General features: G+C 33.4%; 1 protein-coding gene across 1 annotated transcript; it reads right to left on the reverse strand.

Moving 5' to 3' along the window:
* Positions 1-4703: 4703 nt before the first annotated feature.
* On the reverse strand, positions 4704-10817 carry LOC110932886 (benzyl alcohol O-benzoyltransferase-like). Its single transcript, XM_022176141.2, has 2 exons — positions 10326-10817; positions 4704-5800 (listed from the first exon to the last, which is right to left on the reverse strand). Exons 1-2 carry the CDS (start codon positions 10764-10766, stop codon positions 4898-4900), a joined length of 1344 nt encoding a protein of 447 aa, XP_022031833.2. The 5' UTR covers positions 10767-10817; the 3' UTR covers positions 4704-4897.
* Positions 10818-11027: the final 210 nt, after the last annotated feature.

Here is an 11027-nt window from a genome sequence, read left to right on the forward strand (position 1 = left end):
GTGTGTTTGATGAGTTAGCCATTGATTAAACATTTTTAAAAAAAATCTGTACATTGGCTCGCTTGCCATGCTTGACCATCGTTCTATCAAGTACCGAGAGCGGCTAATGGTTGTAACTTGTAACTGAAAGAGTGATGCGTACGTAATGTGGTCTGGACTCTGAACACGAGGATGGTCGTTTTGGTCTCTTATTGTCCGGATATTTTTTCATCGCATTCCTATCCCTGTTGTCGCTGTTGCGCCTGGTCGTTTAAATAATTCTTGCTTTTGGTCTTGTTGCCTTTCGATCCTTGCTTGGTTCTTTTATCGGTTTATTTTTTAATGCATTAATTTCATTATAAAATATACTACTATGATTCATATTTATATTTTGAATGTTATAGATAGAAATTTGGAAAATGATGCGATTAAGTTGATATTAAAGATGAACTAATGAACAAATTATACGTTATACAACTTTAATATACTAGTATATTCAACTTCAATAACTTTAAATATTAGCATTAAAGTAAGGATTCAAGCATATTATATTATATTATATTATATACTAGGTTAGAATCCCGTATATTACACAGGTTGAGTAAATGTAATTTTATATATTAAATAAAAAACAATATATATTTAAAAACCTAACTTATTACACGTGTTGAGTAAATATAATTTTATATATCAAATAATAAAAAAGTTATATCTTTAAGAACATCGTTTATTGTGCGGTTTGAATAAATGTAATTTTATATACCAAACAATAAAAAAAATTATATTTAAAAAAAACCCTGTGTATTCACGGGTGGAAGAAATGTAATTTTACATACTAAATAATAAAAAAAGTTATGTTTAAAAAAAACTATGTGTATTATACGGGTTGAATGAATCTAATTTTATTTATATTTAATTATCAAATAATAAATAAAATGTTATATTTTTAAAAACCTTTGTATTTGTCATTATTATAGACCATCCTTAATTGTAGATAATTATTATTTAATTTAAATTACTAAATATTAATTATACTAATATACATATTATCAACTCTAAATTATTGGCATAAACTTAACTTCAAATCGTAAAGTCTTATCTAAACTAAAATAAAAAAAATTGTTTCACTTAACATAGATAAACATGTATAATGTTTATTGAAATTTGAAATTTGGATTGGACTTACATAATTAGACAAACCACAGGGACGAAAGGGACGGTTAACTTAAAAAAACCATATAAATTTCAATGACAAGAGATTAGCGGTCCCCTTGATATCTTTGCTTCCGCTCCTGCGTTTTGTTATCAAATAATAGTTTGAATTGATTTGAAAAAAAAAAACAAATTGTTTAGATAATAATGTTTTGTTTTGGATAAAAGTGTAAAGCAACTACAATAACCAAATCGAAACACCCATTAAATCCGGCCTTTTTCTAATTTGTAGAAGGCGTATATGTGCAATGGAATACAACATTGGTTTAATATTTAATATTTTTTTTATAATTTAAATTAAATAATAATTATCTACAATTAAGGATGCTCTAGAATATTGACAAGTGTCCATTCATTGGTTTCTTTTATTATATAGTATAGATATAGAATATAGATTATATTATAGTTTGAATAGTGATTTTAGGTTTTTTTTCTATTGTTTTACTTTTACCCTTCAACTTTCAGCATTAACATGTACAACCCCTTAACTTTCTAAAGGATTTTTATTCGAGTTTTACGTGTTTATTTTTAATATAAATGTGGGTATAAATTCATGTCGATCTATGTTTGACGTATTTTTTTCCCGGAAATGAGTCGAGTTTTACGTGTTTTTATGCTTATTATTTATTATGTACGTTTTTTGTTGTTCTACGTTTTGATGTAATTTTTTTCCATAAATGAGTTGGGTCAAATACAATACGTTTTCTTGCTTATTTTATATACGTTTTCAGTTGGTCAATAACTTAAAATTTTTTTAGAACGTCGTGGCAACCGGGGCAATTTACTAGTAGCTTCTAAAATTCAAATTACATTGAATTGGGCCTAAGTTGTATTTAATTGATATTACCTAAAAATCTATGTAGGCTGGTCCATTATAAAATGGGCTGACATAATCAACCACACGGACTGGGCCAGAAAGAAAATGGTTAGTGGTGATTTTGGAATTTAAAGGGGACGCAAAACAACATCGGCCGATGCAAAATTTGGCAGCCGATTATGCTACGCCACTTTCGCGTAGTTTACGCCGGAACAACTGGCGTACAATAGCAGGTGGCGTTTCCCAAAGAGGTAGCAAGTGGGTAACGTCCGCTACACATAGTCTTATTAGAATAATATGACGTTTCCCAGCCTAATGGCTTAGGCTACAGGGTGTGGTCATGACTCTCATGACCACCAGGACCACCATGACTCTCCACATAGGCGACATGTCATTCATCTTTAATCCACCATTCAAAACCACTACCCTAAGGGTGTGGTCATGACCCAAACCACTACCCCCTTTATTTTTTTAATCTGTTTTTGTCTTAAAATTATCAAATGGGAGGGTCGTGGTAATCGTGATTTAATCCATGGGAACCACCATCAATCAAGAAGGGGGAAGGTGTACCATTTAATTAATGGTCCTATGTGGAAATAATGTTCAAATCCATGCCCTCCATAACCTTATTAAGATTGCCTCTTTTTAGACAATGTTTATTTTGATGAGAGCTGACTTTCCATGTTCATTTTGGTAACCTTTTTTTTCTTTTCTTTTTGGGTCAACATGTCCATTTTGGCAACTTATAACCCGATCTAATCCAACTCAACTCAACGCATCCATTTAGTAATCTCTGATCATAGGGTGACTTTATAGTGTTATAAACAATTTTTATTTTTTTAATTCTTTGAAGATCCAAAGTTAAAATTTTGATTGAGCACCGACATAACTTAAAATGTAACTCACTAACCACAGTCTATAAAGGTAACATGTTTATTAATTGTTTTATATGACCAACCCATTAGAATTGACAATAAACTAGAGAGTATGGGAGGATGGTGCTAGATGATCCTACCCTACAAAACTATATACAAGTATTAAAGCCTAATGTACAAATCCCATTTCACAAACAAACAAAGGGGCCCACCTGTTTTGGTCCGTCCTGGACGTCGAGAAACAGACGGAGAGGATGGGGACGCGATGAAGACCGCGGGGGGGGGGGGGGGGGGGGGGGGGGGAGCGGGATGCGTCTGAAGCTGGAATAAAGACGGGGCTAAGAACGGGCCATACCATCTAGCCTAACATCTTTTATTCTTTGGGGTATACTTCATGCAAGTATATCTTTGTGTCAGGGGAGGACCAATCAAAACTTTTGATGTGAGAGAGAGGGATTTAAAAAAAATCCAATCGCCTATCTAAAAGTTTGATTAACAACCCCCCCCCCCCCCCCTCCCTCCCCCTTACCCTATGAAAAAAAGGCTCGCCACTGGCTTACCTGTATATCCTTTTTACATTTTATTTAGATAAGTTAACGAAGATCATTTGTATCTATTTTAAAAATATTTTACTTTTGTCACCGATGAGACATAATTTGTAAACAAGGAGAAATACTTTACAAAATGAACACGAAGTCAATGTAAATTTTACGAAAACATAGTATTTTTACAGTTTTACTTTAACGATAATGTAATATAAGAGCAATATCTATTGGTTTCTTTTTAATCAATAACAAGTAATAATAAAAATAAAGATAACCCATGTACCTACAACCAAACTTTTTTGAAAAACTCATAAAACATAATGTACAATACATTTAAGCCCACAAAACATACTAATTGATAGTATGGAAACTTTTTTGAAAAACTCATAAAACATAATGTAAAATACATTAAGCCCACAAAACATGCTAATTGATAGTATGGAAATGGTCAAATCTCAACACATAAATTTGTTTTCTAGAAAATGTTTCTTTTATCATGTATTTGTTCTTTAAGAAGTTGAAATGTTCTAAAATAATTTAACTATTTATTGCGAATGTAGAATATGAATCAATCGATTTTGAGGGTTGTGAATGTAGAATATGAATCAAACGATTTTGATGCATTTTTTATCCGTGGAGAACCTGATTTAGATTTGGATCTGCCCGCCGTAAGATGGGCTAGAATATGTTAGGCGAGCCGATCGATTGATGTTACAGCATCATTAAGAAAAAGTTACCTTATGTTAGAGATAATATTGTTTAAGTTAACTATGGAAGCGATCCATTTACTTTTAAATTTGTGTTATATATCTATCCATCTCCTTTGATGGTAACAGTTGGAGACATATTGTGCCTGGTTTTTAGAATTGATTGTTGATCGGTTTTGTTTAAAACATAATGGAAAATATGAAAACATACATTTGATTGCATCAATACAGGCTAGCAGAGAATCCAGATGGAGACGCAGCAATAAGGTTTGACAAGATTGTCAGCTTGATCTGGTTCCTCCTTAGGGTGCAATCTAATGATGGTGATGATGAGAAACCGACAAGGGAATCGGTTATGGAGAGGAGGTCGATTGATGTTATGAGAGTAATTAGGTTATGTGTCTAACCTTGAAACCTCTACATTAGTCTCCTTATATAAGCACCCAGGAGGATACCCTAATTAGTTAATAAGGGTAATCAGGCCCATCAACAATTACCAACTAATTATTTAATAGGATTGTTATATATTTTGATCCATATAATGTAAATGATTATAATGGCTACTAGATTAAATATAAAAATAAATATATTTAATGTTACACTGATGGCACAATTTAGGATCAAAAAGCGAATAATTATTATATTTTAGGAAAAGGCCCATGTATTAGAATATGTTTTAGGCCTTCAAAAGAGATAGAGCCACCCCTATAAACATACATATAAACTCATACAAACATGTGACTTGGTCATTAAACTCTTTCATTATATTTTAGAAAAAGGGCCAGGTATTAGAATACGTTTTAGTTGTTTGACAAATTTCTCCATTGCTGGAAGTGGTAGGCCAACGATAACAACGATTCCAAGTTCCCCTTGTTCGTTTGTAGAAGGCATGCAGTTACTAAAGACTCCAGGGATATCTTTATCATCTTTAGCAAGCCCTGCATAGATTGATTCCCCCCATCCAAAGTTAACTTTGTTGAATCCAACTCTACTGAGATTTGATACTACGAAGGTCGAATCAAATTTATACTGGGCCCGACCTTTCACAACCATTAGGTCTGCGGTCGACCTCACATATTCTTCAGTGACACTAGATTTCGCCTTCTTTACAAGTTCTAATGCATGACCTAACGGTTTATTGATTAGATCTCTGGCTTTTGAAACCACACATGGTAAGACGATACAATTTCCATAATAGCCAACAGGGATAGGAGGATTGAACTTGTCACGTGCATTGATAGGGAAAATTAGGCGCATATCCTCTTCTGGACTTGGTTCTAAAGCAATAGTACGACAACGCCACAAACAAGCTGTTAGCACCTCAAAGGTAGTGCACCTTTCTAGGTGTTCTGGGACAAACCTACGAAGGGCTGACATCTCGGTAGGCCCAAAGAAAAACGATTTGTCAGCCATTTCATTCACCGCGAAAATGTGGTTGTCTTTGGTGTTAACCACATCATCATACTCGGGATGAGGAAATGTGACGTGTGGTGGATCCCTAGCATATAGCAACTCCCTTTGCCACACAGGCAATACTGATGGCTCAAGTGCTCCTTGTGCCATTTCTCCTAGTGCTATTAGAAATTGTGCATTTCCTACTGCATCACAAATGGTATGGTTGATTCCGGAAGTAAAGATAAATCCTCCACATAGCAAACGTGTCACCTATCAATAAATTGAAATAACAAAAATAAGTTGTATTTATACATAAATGACCATCTCAATTAGTTTTTACGAATTCCCCTCATGCGTTGTGGCGGAAATTCGGAAAGTAATAGTTCAGTTCATTACAATACTAGTACACTAACGACAGTTGGTAACGCAACCAAGAGATTAAACCCAGAAAAATATAGTCGTGATATGCTCAAAAGGATACGGACAGGTGTTTTACATTGATCGAAAACTATAAAAACAAATATCAATAACTGTTCAGATAATACCGATACTGGTACCGATGCTATTTGGTCGAAATCGATGCGGCACAGGTTTATTGGGACGACATTAGTCGGTTCGTGACCAGTACCAACAATGGTTATATTACGATATAGAAAAGATATTTATTGTGGATACAACTCCGTTTTCAACGGATTTACACCGGAAACCATAAAAAACGAATATCGGTTCTGCTATCAAAATTGTTCGGACGGTATTAGTTTTGTTAATCACGGTAAAGAACAAAATAATAATTATATTGGACCCGTTCAACTTTGTACCAAACTTTAATATAGATAAGCATGTTGTAACAACCTATTTAGAATTATATAAAGCATTAGTTTATGTTATTAGAATAACGAATAAACGTGGTCAACTTATATATACATACATATAGATTAAACGTGAGGTAGTTTTTTGATATATACGTTTGTGTTTGGATTACTTGTACAAAAAATTAGGTATTTGAAAAAAAAAAGAAAAAAAAACTTACAATACGCACGTGTGTAAGTTTTTATTATTTACAGGAATGGGATCAAATACAAACACTTAAGTTTGTAAGAACCATAAGAACCAATACATAATTGACAAGTGTCCATCAATAAAAAATTAGTTTAGGGGTAATTTAGACTTTTTGACCATATTTATTTGTAACTAATTAAAAATAATTACAAAAAATATAATCAGCACAACACTATATAATTAGCACAACATCATTAATCGTTCTTCATTATCAGCACATCGTCCTTGAATCGTTCTCCATTATCAACATAAACGACATTAGCACAACATCTTCAATCGTTCTCCATTATCAGCACACCAGATGTGCTGATTATATCTACTTTTGGTTTTTGTTTGTATTATTTTGTAATTAACACATAATCAGCACCTTATTAGCACAAATATAAAACACCTTTTGTTAACTTTTTTTAAAAAACACTTTTATAAATACAAAAAGGTAAAGCAATATGGTACTCATATTAAAGATAAAAAAATACTTGATTTTATGGTATATATTTTAAAAAAAAATAATGAAGTATATAAAAGTTATTTTAGTTTAAAAAATCTTGGTGGAATTTGTATTTAATAGAAAATGGTCAAATGACTAGCAATTTTACAAAATTACCCCTAATTTGTTAGTAGTAATTTTTAATTATAAGAGTTTTATTTATAATCAATATCAACCCTTGATTTAAATTAACAATGGTTCAGATCTGTTCTTACGGTTCTTATAATTAGCACTATTTGTACAGGATCTCAACCCATTATTTACATATATGTTTAAATTTGTTAAGAGTAATTTTGAGAAGGAAGTTGAATTATACGAAAAGAAAATTTGTTTTTCAATGCTGTATTTTCACATTAATAAGAATGATAGTATAAAAAATTGATTTTAATTGGGTTTTTTTTTTTTTTTTTTTTTTTTTATGAGTAGTAGCTATTCTCATTATATTTAGGCAAGATAACACTTTCTTATATGTATCTCTCTCTCTCTCTCTCTATATATATATATATAGAGAGAGAGAGTAATGTCATGAAACAAAATCAACTTAATTCTTTGGCCAAATACCATAAAAAAAACCAATATACTTTCTGATTATTCTCATAAAAGTCCCTCAAAAAATCTTTGCATATAAAAAACCAACATACTTTAGACTGTGGGGTATGGGGCGGGGGTTGGGGCGTGGTTGGCTGAAAACGCCCAAGCCACCACCCCGGGTGGGCTTGGGTTTGGGCGTGGCCCAAGGGGCGGGAGTTTAAAGCCAGACGTGAGGCGAGTTAGCGATCCTATGTGGCCGACTCCTATTCGCTTGTTGGCTAGGTCATAGCGGGGCATTTAAATTTCAAAATCTAACCGTTAGGCCAAGCCAAGCGGTTCACCCAACCCAACAGTCAACCATCGGCTATATAAATGGCGCGAGCTACGGCCGAAGCTTGATCGTTTCAAAGCCTACTACGAAACCGTTCCGAGCGGTGAGTTAAGCCACGAGGACCGGTGGCGGTTGAGTTTCGGGGCAAGGAGCGAAAGCCGTTCGACAAGCTTGCTCTTTTTGAAATTTACCTAATGCTCTAGTTTTTTTTTTTTTTTTTTTTTTTTTTTTTGTAATCCTTTTTAGGTTTTTTTTTTGTAATTTTTAAGGGTTTTTTTGTAATTTTTATGAATTTTGTAATTTTTAAGAATTCAATAAAAATTTAGGCTTTTTTTTAATGTTGTGTGTATTTTTTTAATTTTTTGTATTTTTTTAATAAACTGCCAAGCCACACGGTTCACCCACGCCCCGCCATACCCCACGGACACGTCATAAGACGGTAGGGGGGGCTCGAGCTCCACGTGTCAACTCATGCCTCCAACCTCTGCCTCACCATACCCCATGGTCTTATGTTTGATCTAATAAAAGTCCTTTAATAATTTTTTGAACATTAAAGTCCCTTCACATGTTATATTTTAAAAAAAAAATATAAAACAACCTAGAACGGGTAGAGGTGTCCGATGATTCTTTTCGATTTATTCAGGATATTCGGTTCCTTTTATACGGTTTGAAATTTTTATCAGTAAAGCTAAAAACTAAACCAAGCCCAACCGAACGAAATTTAAGTACTTGTAACTGAATCAAAAACCGCAATCGAATTCGGTTTTATTTTTGTTTTCAATCAAATAAAGTGAACTTATTTTATTGGGTTTATTATGGTTTATTACGCTACATATAAACCGAATTATTTTAGGTTTTAATTGTTATCTTTAGTAGTACAAAAATTGTTATCTGGCCTAGGGGACTCTCCCAGTTGATATCTCCGAGTTTTAAAACAATTAAAATAAACTAATGATTAGCACGTATTTGTCAATACTTTTTAAATCAATTAAATATTGTAACAACTCTATATATACAAATATTCTTTTATACGAATCTAGTACGTCTGATAATAAATTTATAAGTATTTTTTTAAACGTTCAGAGGGTTGACAAAGTCTGGTAAACGTTGAGTTTTAAAGTTGTCAACTGCAGCTGGATGATGTATTTCTTATGACATCCATTTTAAGTAACCTTTTTTTTTTTTTTTTTTTTTTATAAATAATACTAACGATTATTATGACACATTAATTTTTAACTAGCCTTTTAAATAATACTAACATCGATATTAATACTTAACTAGTATTTAGCACCCCAGCGTTACTGCAGGGGCGTAAAACCGTGTAAAATAATATCAATGTCACACCACTGTGACCACCAACACTGAATTTGCGACGTGTTAATACGAAACAATTAGACCGAAACGTAAATATAGAAAATAATATTAACTAAGTCCATCTAGGACCCGCACGTTATGAAGAACTTGTCAAATGAGAAAAAATAGATGACATAAAAACGTCGAACCACACGCGCACGTTGCGTCGTTTTAACTCGCAAAAGTCAGAAAGAAACGTTGAACCACACACATTTTACGTCAACAAATTGGAGGACAACCCTTTATTCCTATAAATGTTAATTTGTATGTGCTCAAAAATGATTTATGGTTAAAAGTAAAAGAATTAAAGATAAAAGAACCCAAATATGAGTACAACTCACTAAACATATGGGTACAATCCTTCATGCCTACAAATGATACAAATTGATATTATATAAACAGTAGATGGAAAAAAGGTTATTTTTTAAAAACTTTAGTGGGAATTATATTGTTATATTATATACTTATATCTTTAAACTTGAAGCATCACCTGAATTTATACAAAAAACGGGTTGTATTTTAGAGGTATCAAGGTGCAAAAGAAATGTGTTATTTTCTATAGAGTAGATTACAAAAATCGTCCTTTATGTATGTCACTTATTGCAAACTGTGTCCTTTGTCTTCAATAATTACAGAAAACGTACTCGATGTTTGCAAACCCTTGCAAGTTATGTCCTTTAGCCCTAGCTTAGTTAATTTTTGTGGTTAAATCTGACCAAATGGACCCCACATGAGGGTATTTTTGTGGTTAAATCTGACCAAATGGACCTCACATGAGAGTAAAATGACCAAAATACCCTCATATGGGGTCCATTTAGTCAGATTTAAACACAAAATATTAACTGAGTTAGGGCTAAAGGACATAACTTGCAAAAGTTTGCAAACATCGAGTACGTTTTCTGTAATTATTGAAGATAAAGGACACAGTTTGAAATAAGTGACATACATAAAGGACGATTTTTGTAATTTACTCTTTTCTATAAGTTGATAGTTCAAATCGCATGGTATATGTGAGTTAGCGTGTATAGAAAAACCTGAATATATACGAGCGGAGAACCGAGGATGCCACGGTAGCTAGGAATACAAATGAGCTTTTCCACACAAGGAAATGGTGGATGAAGCGTCTTCCCGAACTGCTCCAATGTAACGTCCGCCTCCGCCTCGATAAACAACACACCCTCGCCCGTGCAGTCCACCATCAGCTTTTCCCCCGGACCCTCCTTAAGCCGACCAGCAAGCGGGTAATAGAACACCAGCACCTTCGCCAAAGCCTCCCTGATCACACTCGCCGGATTTTTGTTTCCCATTTTCGGATTTCTATGATGAAACTGAATAATTGGGAGCACATACCGAAACCCTTTTTGATCGTCAATGTCCGAGAGAAGCTTCACTTCTCTCGGCGTGGGTGTTGCCGGAGCTATCAGCTCCGGCGCACGTCTCTTGACTTCGAAGGTTAACGAGGTGCTGGCTTGCATTATGACCGGCTGGCTTTGTCTTAAATCGGAAAATGATTCGAGCAAAGTTCAGAAAATAAACGCTCTGCCGATTTTGTTAGCTATATATAACGCCTTTTGGTTTGAGCTTTTCACAAATAAAAAAATAAGATATTTTTTCTTTTGTGTCAAAACCTTTAAGCTGTTAGACACGTTAAACTCTAAATTAATTAAATTTATACTTATTAATAAGCTTTGATATTTTTAAATTGGTCAAAATCTAGTGAAAATATGATGGAGTGA

The sequence above is a fragment of the Helianthus annuus genome, chromosome 1 (assembly GCF_002127325.2).
Source record: "Helianthus annuus cultivar XRQ/B chromosome 1, HanXRQr2.0-SUNRISE, whole genome shotgun sequence".
Classification (NCBI taxonomy): domain Eukaryota; kingdom Viridiplantae; phylum Streptophyta; class Magnoliopsida; order Asterales; family Asteraceae; genus Helianthus; species Helianthus annuus.